At 55.5% G+C, this 19,126-nt stretch overlaps 1 protein-coding gene and 1 long non-coding RNA gene across 2 annotated transcripts; both read left to right on the top strand.

Moving 5' to 3' along the window:
* The first annotated feature begins 720 nt into the window (after window positions 1–720).
* Window positions 721–2,422, top strand: LOC137466036 (uncharacterized). The gene is made up of 3 exons (XR_010994953.1): window positions 721–928; window positions 1,418–1,445; window positions 2,410–2,422. It is a non-coding gene; the product is annotated as an uncharacterized lncRNA (long non-coding RNA).
* A 1,798-nt stretch (window positions 2,423–4,220) lies between these two features.
* On the top strand, window positions 4,221–19,121 carry LOC137466037 (fructose-bisphosphate aldolase A-like; the record flags this gene model as incomplete). The annotated part of the gene is made up of 6 exons (XM_068177974.1): window positions 4,221–4,242; window positions 4,781–5,155; window positions 10,682–10,807; window positions 15,779–15,990; window positions 18,126–18,180; window positions 19,051–19,121. Coding segments are annotated over exons 1-6 (861 nt in total), but the record flags the coding sequence as incomplete, so codon positions are not given.
* Window positions 19,122–19,126: the final 5 nt, after the last annotated feature.

The following is a 19,126-nucleotide window of genomic DNA, read 5'->3' on the forward strand; positions in this document are numbered from 1 at the left end:
GCGGAATTTGGGGGGGAAAGGGCGGAATTGGAGCGGGGGAAAAGGCGAATTTTGGGTGTCCGGGACGGCTGGAGGAAGTCGTGAGGGGGAAAAGTGCAGGTTTGGAGGTGAAAAGTGCGGGTTTGAGGTAGAAAAAGTGGATTTTGGGGTGGAAATAGCAGGTTTTGGGGGCGGAGGGCAATCCTGAGGGAAAAAAGTGCGGGTTTTGAGGTAAAAAGTGCGGGTTTTGAGGTAAAAAGTGCAGGTTTTGAGGTGAAAAGTGCAGATTTTGAGGTAAAAAGTGCAGATTTAGGGATCTGGGGCAGATTTTGTGGGTGGGTGAGGAAATCGTGAGGTAAAAAGTGGGAGATTTGGAGGTAAGAAAAGTGATTTTGAGATTAAAATTGGGAATTTTGGAGTTTGGGAGGAAATCCTGAAGTTAAAAGTGGCGATTTTGAGGTGAAAAGCGGCGGTTTTGAGGTGAAGAGTGCAGGTTTATGGGATCTGGGGCAGATTTTGTGATGGGTGAGGAAATCGTGAGGTAAAAAGTGGAGATTTGGAGGTAAGAAAAAGATTTTGCGTTGAAAATACCGAATTCTGGTGTTTGGGAGGAAACCCTGAAGTAAAAAGTGGCGATTTCGAGGTGAAAAGTGCAGGTTTTGAGGTAAAAAGTGCGGGTTTGAGGTAGAAAAGTGGATTTTGGGGTGGAAATAGCAGGTTTTGGGGGCGGAGGGCAATCCTGAGGAAAAAAGTGCGGGTTTTGAGGTAAAAAGTGCAGATTTTTCGGTGGAAAGTACAGATTTAGGGGTCTGGGGCAGATTTTGTGGTGGGTGAGGAAATCGTGAGGTAAAAAGTGGAGATTTGGAGGTAAGAAAAGTGATTTTGAGATTAAAATTGGGAATTTTGGAGTTTGGGATGAAATCCTGAAGTAAAAAGTGGCGATTTTGAGGTGAAAAGTGGCGATTTTGAGGTGAAAAGTGCAGGTTTTGAGGAAAACAGTGCAGGTTTTGAGGTGAAGAGTGCAGGTTTTGAGGTGAAAAGTGCAGGTTTTGAGGTGAAGAGTGCAGATTTTGAGATCTGGGGCAGCTTCTGGCGAGTGGAAGGAAATTCTGAGGTAAAAGGAGCCGATTTTGAAGTTAAAAAACAAGCAGATTTTGGGGTGAAAAAGGGCGAATTTGGGGCCGGGCGGGGAGCAGTGAGGGAAAACCGGCTCAGCCTGGGGTGGAAGAGGCGGAATTTGGGGGGAAAGGGCGGAATTGGAGCGGGGAAAAAGGCGAATTTTGGGTGTCCGGGGCGGCTGGAGGAAGTCGTGAGGGGAAAAAGTGCAGGTTTGGAGGTGAAAAGTGCGGGTTTGAGGTAGAAAAGTGGATTTTGGGGTGGAAATAGCAGGTTTTGGGGGCGGAGGGCAATCCTGAGGGAAAAAAGTGCGGGTTTTGAGGTAAAAAGTGCGGGTTTTGAGGTAAAAAGTGCAGATTTATGGGTCTGGGGCAGATTTTGTGGTGGGTGAGGAAATCTTGAGGTAAAAGTGGAGATTTGGAGGTAAAAAAAAAATATTTTGGGGGCGAAAATACCGAATTCTGGAGTTTGGGAGGAAATCCTGAAGTAAAAAATGCAGGTTTTGAGGTGAAGAGTGCAGGTTTTGAGGTGAAAAGTGCAGATTTTGAGGTGAAAAGTTCAGATTTTGCAGTGAAAAAGTGCAGGTTTAGGGGTCTGGAGCGGATTTTGTGGTGGGTGAGGAAATCGTGAGGTAAAAAGTGGAGATTTGGAGGTAAGAAAAAAGATTTTGCGTTGAAAATACCGAATTCTGGAGTTTGGGAGGAAACCCTGAAGTAAAAAGTGGCGATTTCGAGGTGAAAAGTGCAGGTTTTGGGGTAAAAAGTGCGGGTTTGAGGTAGAAAAGTGGATTTTGGGGTGGAAATAGCAGGTTTTGGGGGCGGAGGGCAATCCTGAGGGAAAAAAGTGCGGGTTTTGAGGTAAAAAGTGCGGGTTTAGGGGTCTGGGGGCGGATTTTGTGGTGGGTGAGGAAATCGTGAGGTAAAAAGTGGAGATTTGGAGGTAAAAAAAAAGATTTTGGGGCGAAAATACCGAATTCTGTTGTTTGGGAGGAAACCCTGAAGTAAAATTGCAGATTTTAAGGAGGAAAGTGCAGATTTCAGAAACTGAGGCAATTTTTGAGATGTGTGAGGAAATCGTGAGGTAAACAGTGCAGATTTTGGGGTAAAAATGCAAATTTTGGGGTAGAAATTCAGAATTTGAGGTGAAAAGAGGAGGCTTGTGTGTTGGCAGGAAATCCTGAAGTAAAAAAGAGGAGGTTTTGAGGAGAAAAATGCGGATTTTTGAGGGTGAAATGTGACTTTGAGGTTAAAATTGTGCATTTTGGAGTTTGGGAGGAAATCCTGAAGTAAAAAGTGCAGGTTTTGAGGTGAAAAGTGCAGATTTGGGGTGCAAAGTGTGGATTTTGGGGTGCAAAGTGCGGATTTTAGTGTTCCATGGGCAGATTTGGGGGTGCAAAGTGCAGATTTTGGGGTGCAAAGTGCAGATTTTGGGGTTGCATTGGCAGATTTGGGGTGCAAAGTGCGGATTTTGGGGTGCAAAGTGCAGATTTTGGGGTGCAAAGTGCGGATTTTGGGGTGCAAAGTGCAGATTTTGGGGTTCCATTGGCAGATTTGGGGTGCAAAGTGCGGATTTTGGGGTGCATACTGCAGATTTTGGGGTTCCATGGGCAGATTTGGGGTGCAGAGTGCGGATTTTGGGGTTCCATGGGCAGATTTGGGGTGCAAAGTGCGGATTTTTGGGGTTCCATGGGCAGATTTGGGGTGCAAAGTGCGGATTTTGGGGTTCCATGGGCAGATTTGGGGTGCAAAGTGCGGATTTTGGGGTGCAAAGTGCAGATTTTAGGGGTTCCATGGGCAGATTTTGGGGTGCAGAGTGCGGATTTTGGGGTGCAAAGTGCAGATTTTGGGGTTGCATTGGCAGATTTGGGGTGCAAAGTGCGGATTTTGGGGTTCCATGGGCAGATTTGGGGTGCACAGTGCAGATTTTGGGGTGCACAGTGCAGATTTTGGGGTGCAAAGTGCAGATTTTGGGGTGCAAAGTGCAGATTTTGGGGGGGTTCCGGGGTGCGTACTGCAGATTTTAGGGTTCCATGGGCAGATTTGGGTTGCAATGTGCAGATTTTGGGGTTCCATGGGCAGATTTGGGGTGCAAAGTGTGGATTTTGGGGTGCAAAGTGCAGATTTTGGGGTTCCATGGGCAGATTGGGGTGCAGAGTGCGGATTTTGGGGTGCAAAGTGCGGATTTTGGGGTTCCATGGGCAGATTTGGGGTTGCAGAGTGCGGATTTTGGGGTTCCATGGGCAGATTTGGGGTGCAAAGTGCAGATTTTGGGGTGCTATGGGCAGATTTGGGGTGCAAAGTGCAGATTTTAGGGTTCCATGAGCAGATTTGGGGTGCAAAAGTGCGGATTTTTGGGGTGCAAAGGGCGGATTTTGGGGTGCAAAGTGCGGATTTTGGGGTGCACAGTGCAGATTTTAGGGTTCCATGGGCAGATTTGGGGTGCAAAGTGCGGATTTTGGGGTTCCATGGGCAGATTTTAGGGTTCCATGGACAGATTTGGGGTGCAAAGTGCAGATTTGGGGTGCCAAGTGTGGATTTTGGGGTTCCATTGGCAGATTTGGGGTGCAGAGTGCGGATTTTGGGGTGCAAAAGTGCGGATTTTTGGGGTTCCATGGGCAGATTTGGGGTGCAAAGTGCAGATTTGGGGTGCCAAGTGTGGATTTTGGGGTTCCATTGGCAGATTTGGGGTGCAGAGTGCGGATTTTGGGGTGCAAAGTGCAGATTTTGGGGTTCCATGGGCAGATTTGGGGTGCACAGTGCGGATTTTGGGGTGCAAAGTGTGGATTTTGGGGTTCCATTGGCAGATTTGGGGTGCAGAGTGCGGATTTTGGGGTGCAAAGTGCAGATTTTGGGGTTCCATGGGCAGATTTGGGGTGCAAAGTGCAGATTTTGGGGTTCCATGGGCAGATTTGGGGTGCAAAGTGCGGATTTTGGGGTGCATACTGCAGATTTTAGGGTTCCATGGGCAGATTTGGGGTGCAGAGTGCGGATTTTGGGGTTCCATGGGCAGATTTGGGGTGCAAAGTGCAGATTTTGGGGTTCCATGGGCAGATTTGGGGTGCAAAGTGCAGATTTTAGGGTTCCATGGGCAGATTTTGGGGTGCAAAGGGCGGATTTTGGGGTTCCATGGGCAGATTTGGGGTGCAAAGTGCGGATTTTGGGATGCACAGTGCGGATTTTGGGGTGCACAGTGCGGATTTTGGGGTGCAAAGTGCGGATTTTGGGGTTCCATGGGCAGATTTTGGGGTGCAAAGGGCGGATTTTGGGTTCCATGGGCAGATTTTGGGGGTGCAAAGTGTGGGTTTTGGGGTTCCATGGGCAGATTTGGGGTGCAGAGTGCGGATTTTGGGGTGCAAAGTGCAGATTTTGGGGTTCCATGGGCAGATTTGGGGTGCAGAGTGCGGATTTTGGGGTGCAAAGGGCAGATTTTGGGGTTTCCATGGGCAGATTTGGGGGGTGCAGAGTGCGGATTTTGGGGTGCAAAGTGCGGATTTTGGGGTTCCGGGGTGCATACTGCAGATTTTAGTGTTCCATGGGCAGATTTTGGGGTGCAATTGCAGATTTTGGGGTTGCATTGGCAGATTTGGGGTGCAGAGTGCGGATTTTGGGGTGCAAAGTGCGGATTTTGGGGTGCACAGTGCGGATTTTGGGGTGCAAAGTGCAGATTTTGGGGTTCCGGGGTGCAGAGTGCGCAGCTGGGGAGGGCAGCGGCCCCTGCCCGGTGCTTTCCCGGTTTTCCTTCCTCCTCTTCCTCCTCCTCCCTCCTCCTCCTCCTCCTCCCCTTGAAACGCCCTTGGCGGGGGCGGGGCGGGCCCGGGCCCTTCCCGGCTCCCGGGGGACTCCGGCCATTCCCGGCTCGGCTCCCGCAGCTCCCGGACACTCCGGACACTCCGGACACTCCGGACACTCCCGGACACTCCGGACACTCCAGGACACTCCGGACACTCCGGACACTCCCGGACACTCCCGGACACTCCGGACACTCCCGGACCCGCCGGACACTCCGGACACTCCCGGACACTCCGGACACTCCGGACACTCCCGGACACTCCGGACACTCGGTCGGTGCCCCCCGAGAACGTCCGGGTTTCCTCTTCCAGTCTGGGCTTTTCCTGTCCCCTCCCCACCCCAAAAAGTCCTGGGGTTTTCCTCAAAATCTGGGGGTTTTCCTCAAAATCTGGGGGTTTTCCCTTCAAAATCTGGGGGTTTTACCCTCAAACTCTGGGGTTTTCACCTCAAAATCTTGGGGTTTTACCCTAAAAATTTGGGGGTTTTCCCCTCAAAATCTTGGGGTTTTCACCTCAAAATCTGGGGGTTTTCCTCAAAATCTGGGGGTTTTCACTTAAAATCTTGGGGTTTTCCTCTCAAAATCTGGGGGTTTTACCCTCAAACTCTGGGGGTTTTACCCTCAAACTCTGGGGGTTTTCACCTCAAAATCTTGGGGTTTTCCTCTCAAAATCTTGGGGTTTTACCCTAAAAATCTTGGGATTTTTCCCTCAAAATCTGGGGGTTTTACCCTCAAAATCTTGGGGTTTTCCCCTCAAAATCGTGGGGTTTTCAACCTCAAAGTTATGGGGTTTTCCCCTCAAAATCTGGGGGTTTTCACCTAAAAATCTTGGGTTTCCCCTCAAAGTCATGGGGTTTTCCTCCTCAAAATCTGGGGGTTTTCCCCTCAAAATTTGGGGGTTTTACCCTCAAACTCTGGGGGTTTTCCCCTCAAAATCTTGGGGTTTTACCCTCAAAATCTGGGGATTTTCCCCTCAAAATCTGGGGGTTTTACCCTCAAACTCTGGGGGTTTTACCCTCAAACTCTGGGGGTTTTCACCTCAAAATCTTGGGGTTTTCCTCTCAAAATCTTGGGGTTTTACCCTAAAAATCTTGGGATTTTTCCCTCAAAATCTGGGGGTTTTTACCCTCAAAATCTTGGGGTTTTCCCCTCAAAATCGTGGGGTTTTCCCCTCAAAATCGTGGGGTTTTCCCCTCAAAGTTATGGGGTTTTCCCCTCAAAATTTTGGGGATTTCCCCTCAAAAATCTGGGGTTTTTCCCTCAAAATCTTGGGGTTTTCCTCAGAATCTGGGGGTTTTCCCCTCAAAATCTTGGGGTTTTCACTTAAAATCTTGGGGTTTTCCTCTCAAAATCTGGGGGTTTTCACCTCAAAATCTTGGGGTTTTCCCTTAAAATCTGGGGTTTTTCCCCTCAAAATCTTGGGGTTTTCCCCTCAAAATTGTGGCGTTTTCACTTAAAATCTGGGGGTTTTCCTCCTCAAAATCTTGGGGTTTTCACTTAAAATCTTGGGGTTTTACCCTAAAAATCTGGGGATTTTCCCCTCAAAATCTGGGGATTTTCCCCTCAAAATCTGGGGGTTTTCCCCTCAAAATCTTGGGGTTTTCACTTAAAATCTTGGGGTTTTACCCTAAAAATCTGGGGATTTTCCCCTCAAAATCTGGGGGTTTTCCCCTCAAAATCTTGGGGTTTTCACTTAAAATCTTGGGGTTTTTCCCTCAAAATCTTGGGGTTTTTCCCTCAAAATCTTGGGATTTATCCCTTAAAATCTTGGAGTTTTTCCCTTTCAGATCATGGGGTTTTCCCTCAAAATTTTGGGGTTTCCCCTCGAAATCCTGGAGTTTTCCCCCCAAAATCTTGGGGCGTTCCTCTCAAACTCTTGGGGTTTTCCCTTTCCGATCTTGGGGTTTTCCCCTCAAAATCCTGGGATTTCCCCCTTAAAATCTTGGGTTTTTTCCCCCTCAGAATTTTGGGATTTTGTCTTTTAAATTCTGGGTTTGCCCTCAGAATTTTGGGATTTCCTCTTTTAAATTTTGGGGATTGCCCTCAGAATTTTGGGATTTTCTCTTTTATATTTTGGGTTTGCCCTCAGAATTTTGGGGTTTTCTCTTTTATATTTTGGGTTTTTTCCCCTCAGAATTTTGGGATTTTGTCTTTTAAATTCTGGGGTTTGCCCTCAGAATTTTGGGATTTTCTCTTTTCAATTTTGGGGTTTGCCCTCAGAATTTTGGTGGTTTCCCTCTCAAATCTTGGGGTTTTTCCCTTTCAGATCTTGGGGTTTTCCCCTCAAAATCTTGGAGTTCTTCCCTAAAATTCTTGAGTTTTTTCCCCCTTCAAATCCTGGGATCCCCCTCCCCAAAATCTGGGATCCCCCTGCCCAAATCCTAGGATCCCCCTGTCCAAAATCTGGGATCCCCCTCCCCAAATCCTGGGATCCCCCTGCCCCAAAATCTGGGATCCCCCTGCCCAAATCCTGGGATCCCCCTGCCCAAAATCTGGGATCCCCCTGCCCAAAATCTGGGATCCCCCTCCCCAAATCCTGGGATCCCCCTGCCCAAATCCTGGGATCCCCCCTGCCCAAAATCTGGGATCCCCCTCCCCAAATCCTGGGATCCCCCTGCCCAAAATCCTGGGATCCCCCTGCCCAAAATCTTGGGATCCCCCTGCCCAACATCTGGGATCCCCCTGCCCAAATCCTGGGATCCCCCTCCCCAAAATCTGGGATCCCCCTGCCCAAAATCCTGGATCCCCAAATCCTGGGATCCCCCTGCCCAAATCCTGGGATCCCCCTGCCCAAAATCTGGGATCCCCCTGCCCAAATCCTGGGATCCCCCTCCCCAAAATCTGGGATCCCCCCTGCCCAAAATCTGGGATCCCCCTCCCCAAATCCTGGGATTCCCCTGTCCAAAATCTGGGATCCCCCTGCCCAAAATCTGGGATCCCCCTCCCCAAATCCTGGGATCCCCCTGCCCAAAATCTGGGATCCCCCTCCCCAAATCCTGGGATCTCCCTGCCCAAAATCTGGGATCCCCCTGCCCAAAATCTGGGATCCCCCTCCCCAAATCCTGGGATCCTCCTGCCCAAAATCTGGGATCCCCCTCCCCAAAATCTGGGATCCCCCTGCCCAAATCCTGGGATCCCCCTGCCCAAAATCTGGGATCCCCCTGCCCAAATCCTGGGATCCCCCTCCCCAAATCCTGGGATCCCCCTGCCCAAAATCTGGGATCCCCCCTCCCCAAATCCTGGGATCCCCCTCCCCAAAATCTGGGATCCCCCTCCCCGAATCCTGGGATCCCCCTGCCCAAATCCTGGGATCCCCCTGTCCAAAATCTGGGATCCCCCTGCCCAAATCCTGGGATCCCCCTGCCCAAAATCCTGGGATCTCCCTGCCCAAAATCTGGGATCCCCCTCCCCAAATCCTGGGATCCCCCCTCCCCAAAATCTGGGATCCCCCTCCCCAAATCCTGGGATCTCCCTGCCCAAAATCTGGGATCCCCCTGCCCAAAATCTGGGATCCCCCTCCCCAAATCCTGGGATCCTCCTGCCCAAAATCTGGGATCCCCCTCCCCAAAATCTGGGATCCCCCTGCCCCAAATCCTGGGATCCCCCTGCCCAAAATCTGGGATCCCCCTCCCCAAATCCTGGGATCTCCCTGCCCAAAATCTGGGATCCCCCCTCCCCAAATCCTGGGATCTCCCTGCCCAAAATCTGGGATCCCCCTCCCCGAATCCTGGGATCTCCCTGTCCAAAATCTGGATCCCCCATCCCAAATCCTGGGATCTCCCTGTCCAAAATCTGGGATCCCCCTCCCCAAAATCTGGGCTTCTTCTCCCAGAATCTTGGTGTTCTCCCTTCCCAGTGCTCCCCAGTGCCCTCCCAGTTCAGCCCCAGTTCACTCCCAGTGCTCCCAGTGCCCTCCCAGTTCACTCCCAGTGCTCCCAGTGCCCTCCCAGTTCAGCCCCAGTTCACTCCCAGTGCTCCCAGTGCCCTCCCAGTTCACTCCCAGTGCCCCCAGTGCCCTCCCAGTTCAGTCCCAGTGCCCCCAGTGTCCCCAGTCCACTCCCAGTCACCTCCCAGTTCACTCCCAGTGTTCCCAGTCCCTCCCAGTGCCACAGTCCCTCCCAGTGCCCCCAGTCCACTCCCAGTCCTTCCCAGTTCACTCCCAGTGCCCCCAGTCCCCCTCCCAGTTCACCCCCAGTGCCCCCCACTGCCCCCAGTTCACTCCCAGTGCCCCCAGTCCCCTCCCAGTTCACTCCCAGTGCCCCCAGTGCCCTCCCAGTTCAGTCCCAGTGTCCCCAGTTCACCCCAGTGCTCCCAGTGTCCCCAGTGCCCTCCCAGTGCCCCCAGTCCACTCCCAGTCCACTCCCAGTCACCTCCCAGTCCACTCCCAGTACCCCCAGTCCCCTCCCAGTTCACCCCCAGTCCCCTCCCAGTTCACTCCCAGTGCTCCCAGTGCCTCCCAGTGCCCCCAGTCCACTCCCAGTGTCCCCAGTCCACTCCCAGTGTCCCCAGTCCCCTCCCAGTTCACCCCCAGTGCCCTCCCAGTTCACTCCCAGTGTCCCCAGTCCACTCCCAGTGTCCCCAGTCCAGTCCCAGTGCCCTCCCAGTTCACTCCCAGTGTCCCCAGTGCCCTCCCAGTTCACTCCCAGTGTCCCCAGTGCCCTCCCAGTTCACTCCCAGTGTCCCCAGTGCCCTCCCAGTTCACTCCCAGTGCTCCCCAGTCCCCTCCCAGTGCTCTCTGACCTTTACCAGTCACTCCCAGTTCACTCCCAGCCACTCCCAGTTCACTCCCAGTTCACTCCCAGCTCACTCCCAGTCCCCTCCCAGTCTCTTTCCAGTTCACTCCCAGTGCCCCCAGTCCCCTCCCAGTTCATTCCCGGTCCCTCCCAGTTCACTCCCAGTTCATTCCCGGTCCCTCCCAGCTCACTCCCAGTTCACTCCCAGTCCCTCCCAGTTCCCTCCCAGTTCATTCCCAGTTCACTCCCAGTTCATTCCCGGTCCCTCCCAGCTCACTCCCAGTTCCTCCCAGTGCCCTCCCAGTTCCCTCCCAGTCGCTCCCAGTCCATCCCAGTTCCCTCCCAGTCCCTCCCAGCTCACTCCCAGTTCATTCCCAGTCCCTCCCAGTTCACTCCCAGTTCACTTCCAGTTCATTCCCAGTCCCTCCCACTTCACTCCCAGTCCCTCCCAGCTCACTCCCAGTTCACTTCCAGTTCATTCCCAGTCCCTCCCAGTTCATTCCCAGTCCCCCCCAGTTCCTCCCAGTGCCCTCCCAGTTCATTCCCAGTTCACTCCCAGTTCACTCCCAGTTCACTCCCAGTTCATTCCCAGTCCCTCCCAGTTCATTCCCAGTCCCTCCCAGTCCCTCCCAGTTCACTCCCAGTTCATTCCCCGGTCCCCCCCAGTTCATTCCCAGTCCCCTCCAGTCCCCCCCAGTCCCTCCCAGTTCATTCCCAGTCCCCCCCAGTTCATTCCCAGTCCCTCCCAGTCCCTCCCAGTTCATTCCCAGTCCCTCCCAGTCCCTCCCAGTTCCCTCCCAGTTCATTCCCAGTCCCTCCCAGTCCCTCCAGTCCCCCCCAGTCCCTCCCAGTTCATTCCCAGTCCCTCCCAGTCCCTCCCAGTCCCCCCCAGTCCCCCCCAGTCCCTCCCAGTTCATTCCCAGTCCCCCCCAGTCCCTCCCAGTGCCCCTCTCTCCCCTTCCTGGGGACCCCCTGGGGCGTGGCCGTGTCCCCTGCCCCTCCCCCAGCGCAGGTGACGTCACGGCCGCCCCGCTGACGTCAGTGCTGACGTCACGGCGTCCCCTCAGCGCCACCTGCAGGATGTCCCCTCCCGTGCCCCGCGCTGACCCCCGAGCAGAAGAAGGAGCTGGCGGCCATCGCCCAGCGCATCGTGGCCCCCGGCAAGGGCATCCTGGCCGCCGACGAGTCCACTGGTGTGTACTGGGACGGACTGGGATGGACTGGGAGGGACTGGGAGGGAACTGGGATGGACTGGGACAGACTGGGATGGACTGGGAGGGAACTGGGATGGACTGGGACAGACTGGGACAGACTGGGGCCATCGCCCAGCGCATCGTGGCCCCCGGCAAGGGCATCCTGGCCGCCGACGAGTCCACTGGTGTGTACTGGGACGGACTGGGAGGGAACTGGGAGTGAACTGGGACAGACTGGGATGGACTGGGACAAACTGGGATGGACTGGGACAGACTGGGATGGACTGGGACGGACTGGGATGGACTGGGACAGACTGGGGCCATCGCCCAGCGCATCGTGGCCCCCGGCAAGGGCATCCTGGCCGCCGACGAGTCCACTGGTGTGTACTGGGACGGACTGGGATGGACTGGGAGGGACTGGGATGGACTGGGACAGACTGGGATGGACTGGGAGGGAACTGGGATGGACTGGGACAGACTGGGATGGACTGGGACAGACTGGGATGGACTGGGAGGGAACTGGGATGGACTGGGATGGACTGGGATGGACTGGGATGGACTGGGACGGACTGGGACAGACTGGGACAGACTGGGGGCCATCGCCCAGCGCATCGTGGCCCCCGGCAAGGGCATCCTGGCCGCCGACGAGTCCACTGGTGTGTACTGGGACGGACTGGGATGGACTGGGAGGGACTGGGATGGACTGGGACAGACTGGGACGGACTGGGACAGACTGGGGCCATCGCCCAGCGCATCGTGGCCCCCGGCAAGGGCATCCTGGCCGCCGACGAGTCCACTGGTGTGTACTGGGACGGACTGGGAGGGAACTGGGAGTGAACTGGGACAGACTGGGATGGACTGGGACGGACTGGGATGGACTGGGACGGACTGGGATGGAACTGGGACGGACTGGGAGTGAACTGGGACAGACTGGGATGGACTGGGACGGACTGGGATGGACTGGGACAGACTGGGATGGACTGGGATGGACTGGGACAGACTGGGATGGACTGGGATGGACTGGGACAGACTGGGATGGACTGGGACAGACTGGGATGGACTGGGACAGACTGGGATGGACTGGGAGGGACTGGGATGGACTGGGACAGACTGGGGCCATCGCCCAGCACATCGTGGCCCCCGGCAAGGGCATCCTGGCCGCCGACGAGTCCACTGGTTTGTACTGGGACGGACTGGGATGGACTGGGAGGGACTGGGATGGACTGGGAGGGACTGGGAGTGAACTGGGACAGACTGGGATGGACTGGGAGTGAACTGGGACAGACTGGGAGTGAACTGGGACAGACTGGGATGGACTGGGACAGACTGGGACAGACTGGGACAGACTGGTGCCATCGCCCAGCGCATCGTGGCCCCCGGCAAGGGCATCCTGGCCGCCGACGAGTCCACTGGTTTGTACTGGGACGGACTGGGATGGACTGGGAGGGACTGGGAGTGAACTGGGACAGACTGGGATGGACTGGGAGGGAACTGGGACAGACTGGGACAGACTGGGATGGACTGGGATGGACTGGGACAGACTGGGATGGACTGGGAGGGACTGGGATGGACTGGGACAGACTGGGAGTGAACTGGGACAGACTGGGATGGACTGGGATGGACTGGGACAGACTGGGACAGACTGGGATGGACTGGGATGGACTGGGACAGAAGTGGGAGGCACTGGTTTATACTGGGGAGCACCGAGGCAATGGCAGGAGCCTGGCTGGGGTTACTGCTCCATACTGGTTCTAACTGGTCTGTACTGGTTCTAACTGGTCCATACTGGTTCTAACTGGTCTGTACTGGTTCTAACTGGTCCACACTGGTTCTAACTGGTCCATACTGGCTCTAACTGGTCCACGCTGGTTCTAACTGGTCCACACTGGTTCTAACTGGTCCACACTGGTTCTAACTGGTCCACACTGGCTCTAACTGGTCCATACTGGCTCTAACTGGTCCACGCTGGTTCTAACTGGTCCACACTGGCTCTAACTGGTCCAAACTGGTTCTAACTGGTCCACTCTGGCTCTAACTGGTCCACGCTGTCTCTAACTGGTCCACTCTGGCTCTAACTGGTCCACGCTGGCTCTAACTGGTCCATACTGGCTCTAACTGGTCCACACTGGCTCTAACTGGTCCACTCTGTCTCTAACTGGTCCATACTGGTTCTAACTGGTCCACACTGGTTCTAACTGGTCCACACCGGTTCTAACTGGTCCACGCTGTCTCTAACTGGTCCACACTGGTTCTAACTGGTCCACACTGGTTCTAACTGGTCCACACTGGCTCTAACTGGTCCACACTGGCTCTAACTGGTCCACAGTGGCTCTAACTGGTCCACTCTGGCTCTAACTGGTCCACACTGGCTCTAACTGGTCTGTACTGGTTCTAACTGGTCCACGCTGGCTCTAACTGGTCCACACTGGCTCTAACTGGTCCACTCTGGCTCTAACTGGTCCACACTGGTTCTAACTGGTCCACTCTGGTTCTAACTGGTCCACGCTGGCTCTAACTGGTCCACACTGGCTCTAACTGGTCCACGCTGGCTCTAACTGGTCCACGCTGGCTCTAACTGGTCCATGCTGGTTCTAACTGGTCCACTCTGGTTCTAACTGGTCCACACTGGTTCTAACTGGTCCACACTGGTTCTAACTGCTCCACACTGGTTCTAACTGGTCCACTCTGGCTCTAACTGGTCCACGCTGGCTCTAACTGGTCCACACTGGCTCTAACTGGTCCACGCTGGCTCTAACTGGTCCACTCTGCCTCTAACTGGTCAATGCTGGTTCTAACTGGTCCACACTGGCTCTAACTGGTCCACGCTGGTTCTAACTGGTCCACACTGGTTCTAACTGGTCCACACTGGCTCTAACTGGTCCACGCTGGCTCTAACTGGTCCATGCTGGTTCTAACTGGTCCATGCTCGTTCTAACTGGTCCACACTGGTTCTAACTGGTCCACTCTGGCTCTAACTGGTCCACGCTGGTTCTAACTGGTCCACTCTGGCTCTAACTGGTCCACACTGGCTCTAACTGGTCCATGCTGGTTCTAACTGGTCCACACTGGTTCTAACTAGTCCATGCTGGTTCTAACTGGTCCACCCTGGCTCTAACTGGTCCATACTGGCTCTAACTGGTCCAAACTGGTTCTAACTGGTCCACACTGGTTCTAACTGGTCCATGCTGACTCTAACTGGTCCATACTGGCTCTAACTGGTCCACACTGGTTCTAACTGGTCCATGCTGACTCTAACTGGTCCACCCTGGTTCTAACTGGTCCACACTGGCTCTAACTGGTCCACTCTGGTTCTAACTGGTCCACACTGGCTCTAACTGGTCCACACTGGCTCTAACTGGTCCACACTGGCTGTAACTGGTCCACTCTGGTTCTAACTGGTCCACTCTGGCTCTAACTGGTCCACACTGGCTCTAACTGGTCCACTCTGCCTCTAACTGGTCCACTCTGGTTCTAACTGGTCCACTCTGGCTCTAACTGGTCCACACTGGCTCTAACTGGTCCACACTGGCTCTAACTGGTCCAGTCTGGCTGTAACTGGTCCATGCTGGCTCTAACTGGTCCACACTGGTTCTAACTGGTCCACGCTGGCTCTAACTGGTCCACTCTGGCTCTAACTGGTCCACGCTGGTTCTAACTGGACCACGCTGGCTCTAACTGGTCCACTCTGGCTCTAACTGGTCCAAACTGGTTCTAACTGGTCCACACTGGCTCTAACTGGTCTATACTGGCTCTAACTGGTCCACACTCGTTCTAACTGGTCCACACTGGCTCTAACTGGTCCACGCTGGCTCTAACTGGTCCACACTGGCTCTAACTGGTCCACACTGGTTCTAACTGGTCCACTCTGCCTCTAACTGGTCCACTCTGGCTCTAACTGGTCCACACAGGTTCTAACTGCTCCAAACTGGTTCTAACTGGTCCACACTGGCTCTAACTGGTCCAGTCTGGCTGTAACTGGTCCATGCTGGCTCTAACTGGTCCACACTGGTTCTAACTGGTCCACGCTGGCTCTTACTGGTCCACTCTGGCTCTAACTGGTCCACACTGGCTCTAACTGGTCCACTCTGGCTCTAACTGCTCCACTCTGGCTCTAACTGGTCCACACTGGTTCTAACTGGTCCACTCTGGCTCTAACTGGTCCAAACTGGTTCTAACTGGTCCAGGCTGGCTCTAACTGGTCCACGCTGGCTCTAACTGGTCCACACTGGCTCTGACTGGTCCATGCTGGTTCTAACTGGTCCACACTGGTTCTAACTGGTCCATGCTGGTTCTAACTGGTCCATGCTGGTTCTAACTGGTCCACACTGGTTCTAACTGGTCCATGCTGGTTCTAACTGGTCCACCCTGGCTCTAACTGGTCCACGCTGGCTCTAACTGGTCCATGCTGGTTCTAACTGGTCCACACTGGCTCTAACTGGTCCACGCTGGCTCTAACTGGTCCACGCTGGCTCTAACTGGTCCACGCTGGCTCTAACTGGTCTACACTGGTTCTTACTGGTCTATACTGGTTCTAACTGGTTCACTCTGGTTCTAACTGGTCCACACTGGCTCTAACTGGTCCACTCTGGCTCTAACTGGTCCACTCTGGCTCTAACTGGTCCACACTGGCTCTAACTGGTCCACTCTGGCTCTAACTGGTCCACACTGGCTCTAACTGGTCCATACTGGTTCTAACTGGTCCACGCTGGCTCTAACTGGTCCAAACTGGTTCTAACTGGTCCACTCTGGCTCTAACTGGTCCAAACTGGTTCTAACTGGTCCACACTGGTTCTAACTGGTCCACACTGGTTCTAACTGCTCCACTCTGGCTCTAACTGGTCCACACTGGTTCTAACTGGTCTGTACTGGCTCTAACTGGTCCACACTGGTTCTAACTGGTCCACGCTGGCTCTAACTGGTCCACGCTGGTTCTAACTGGTCCAAACTGGTTCTAACTGGTGCCCCCCGCAGGCAGCATCGCCAAGCGGCTGAGCTCGGTGGGCGCCGAGAACACGGAGGAGAACCGGCGCTGGTACCGGCAGCTGCTCTTCACGGCCGACAAGCGCGTGGAGCCGTGCATCGGCGGCGTCATCCTCTTCCACGAGACCATGTACCAGAAGGCCGACGATGGGCGCCCCTTCCCCCAGGTCATCCGCGACAAGGGGGCCCTGGTCGGCATCAAGGTGGGACTCGGGGACATCGGGGACAACCCGGGGACGTCACGGGGCTTGGGGACACCCTGGGGACGTGATGGACGTTGGGTGTTCCTTGGGTTGGGTTGGCCATGGAGAGGTGGGAGCAGAGGAGCCACATCTGGGGGGGGTTCAGAGGGTGAGTGGGGACATTGGGGACACCTTAGGGACATTGGGGACACCTTGGAGACATTGGGGACACCTTGGAGATCTTGGGGACATTGGGGACACCTTGGAGATGTTGGGGGGACGTGATGGACGTTGGGTGTTCCTTGGGTTGGGTTGGCCATGGAGAGGTGGGAGCAGAGGAGCCACAACTGGGGGGGGTTCAGAGGGTGAGTGGGGACATTGGGAACACCTTGGAGATGTTGGGGACACCTTGGAGATGTTTGGGACACCTTGGAGATGTTGGGGACATTGGGGACACCTTGGGGACATTGGGGACACCTTGGAGATGTTGGGGACACCTTGGAGATGTTGGGGACATTGGGGACACCTTGGGGACATTGGGGACACCTTGGAGATGTTGGGGGGACGTGATGGACGTTGGGTGTTCCTTGCGTTGGGTTGGCCATGGAGAGGTGGGAGCAGGGGAGCCACATCTGGGGGGGGTTCAGAGGGTGAGTGGGGACATTGGGGACATTGGGGACACCTTGGGGACATTGGGGACACCTTGGGGACATTGGGGACACCTTGGGGACATCAGGGACACCTTGGGGACATCGGGGACACCTTGGAGATGTTGGGGACACCTTGGAGATGTTGTGGGGACGTGATGGACGTTGGGTGTTCCTTGGGTTGGGTTGGCCATGGAGAGGTGGGAGCAGGGGAGCCACATCTGGGGGGGGTTCAGAGGGTGAGTGGGGACATTGGGGACATTGGGGACACCTTGGGGACATTGAGGACATTGGGGACACCTTGGGGACATTGGGAACACCTTGGAGATGTTTGGGACACCTTGGAGATGTTGGGGACATTGGGGACACCTTGGGGACATGGGGGCCACCTTGGAGATGTTGGGGGGACGTGATGGACGTTGGGTGTTCCTTGGGTTGGGTTGGCCATGGAGAGGTGGGAGCAGAGGAGCCACATCTGGGGGGGTTCAGAGGGTGAGTGGGGACATTGGGGACACCTTGGGGACATCGGGGACACCTTGGAGATGTTGGGGACATTAGGGACACCTTGGGGACATGGGGGCCACCTTGGAGATGTTGTGGGGACGTGATGGACGTTGGGTGTTCCTTGGGTTGGGTTGGCCATGGAGAGATGGGAGCAGGGGAGCCACATCTGGGGGGGTTCAGAGGGTGAGTGGGGACATTGGGGACACCTTGGGGACATTGGGGACACCTTGGAGATGTTGGGGACATTGGGGACATTGGGGACACCTTGGGGACATTGTGGACACCTTGGAGATCTTGGGGACATTGGGGACACCTTGGAGATGTTGTGGGGACGTGATGGACGTTGGGTGTTCCTTGGGTTGGGTTGGCCATGGAGAGGTGGGAGCAGGGGAGCCACATCTGGGGGGGTTCAGAGGGTGAGTGGGGACATTGGGGACACCTTGGGGACATCAGGGACACCTTGGGGACATTGGGGACACCTTGGAGATGTTGGGGGGACGTGATGGACGTCGGGTGTTCCTTGGGTTGGGTTGGCCATGGAGAGGTGGGAGCAGGAGAGCCACATCTGGGGGGGGTTCAGAGGGTGAGTGGGGACATTGGGAACACCTTGGAGATGTTGGGGACACCTTGGAGATGTTTGGGACACCTTGGAGATGTTGGGGACATGGGGGACACCTTGGGGACATCAGGGACACCTTGGAGATGTTGGGGGGACGTGATGGACGTTGGGTGTTCCTTGGGTTGGGTTGGCCATGGAGAGGTGGGAGCAGAGGAGCCACATCTGGGGGGGGTTCAGAGGGTGAGTGGGGACATTGGGGACACCTTGGGGACATTGAGGACATTGGGGACACCTTGGGGACATTGGGGACATTGGGGACACCTTGGAGATGTTTGGGACACCTTGGAGATGTTGGGGACATTGGGGACACCTTGGGGACCTTGGGGACACCCTGGGGACACGCTGATGTCCCTGATGTCCCCCGGTGACCGTGTCGCTGTCCCCAGGTGGACAAGGGCGTGGTGCCCCTGGCTGGCACCAACGGCGAGACCACGACCCAGGGTGAGTGACAGCCCTGTCCCCAAGGCCACCGCCCTGTCCCCGTCCCTGTGTCACCCTCCCAGCGCAGCGCCTGCCACCACGGGGTCCCGTGTCCCCGATGTCCCCTGATGTCCCCAAGGCGCTCGCAATGGCCCGTGTCCCTGTCCCACGGATGTCCCCAACGTCGCCAGGACTCTGTGGCCTCCTGGAGCCCCTGCAGTGCCCAATGTCCCTGATGTCCCCGATGTCCTCGATGTCCCCAACGTCCCCAACGTCCCCGATGTCCCCAACGTCGCCAGGACTCTGTGGCCTCCTGGAGCCCCTGCAGTGCCCAATGTCCCTGATGTCCCCGATGTCCCCGATGTCCCCAACGTCCCCAATGTCCCCAGGACTCTGTGGCCTCCTGGAGCCCCTGCAATGCCCAATGTCCCTGATGTCCTCGATGTCCCCAACGTCCCCAATGTCCCCAATGTCCCCAACGTCCCCAGGACTCTGTGGCCTCCTGGAGCCCCTGCAATGCCCAGTGTCCCCAATGTCCTCGATGTCCCCGATGTCCCTGAAGTCCCCAATGTCCCCAGTGTCCCCAATGTCCCCGATGTCCCCAATGTCCCCGATGTCCCCAGTGTCCCCGATGTCCCCGATGTCCCCAGTGTCCCCAGTGTCCCCAATGTCCTCAGTGTCCCCAATGTCCCCAATGTCCCCGATGTCCCCAGTGTCCCCGATGTCCCCGATGTCCCCAGTGTCCCCGATGTCCCCGATGTCCTCAGTGTCCCCAATGTCCCCGATGTCCCCAATGTCCCCAATGTCCCCGATGTCCCCAATGTCCCCAATGTCCCCGTGTCCCCAATGTCCCCGTGTCCCCGATGTCCCCGATGTCCCCGATGTCCCCAGGGCTGGACGGGCTCATGGAGCGCTGTGCCCAGTACAAGAAGGACGGCGCTGACTTTGCCAAGTGGCGCTGCGTGCT

The sequence above is a fragment of the Anomalospiza imberbis genome, unplaced genomic scaffold, assembly GCF_031753505.1.
Source record: "Anomalospiza imberbis isolate Cuckoo-Finch-1a 21T00152 unplaced genomic scaffold, ASM3175350v1 scaffold_1304, whole genome shotgun sequence".
NCBI classification, from domain to species: Eukaryota; Metazoa; Chordata; class Aves; order Passeriformes; family Viduidae; genus Anomalospiza; species Anomalospiza imberbis.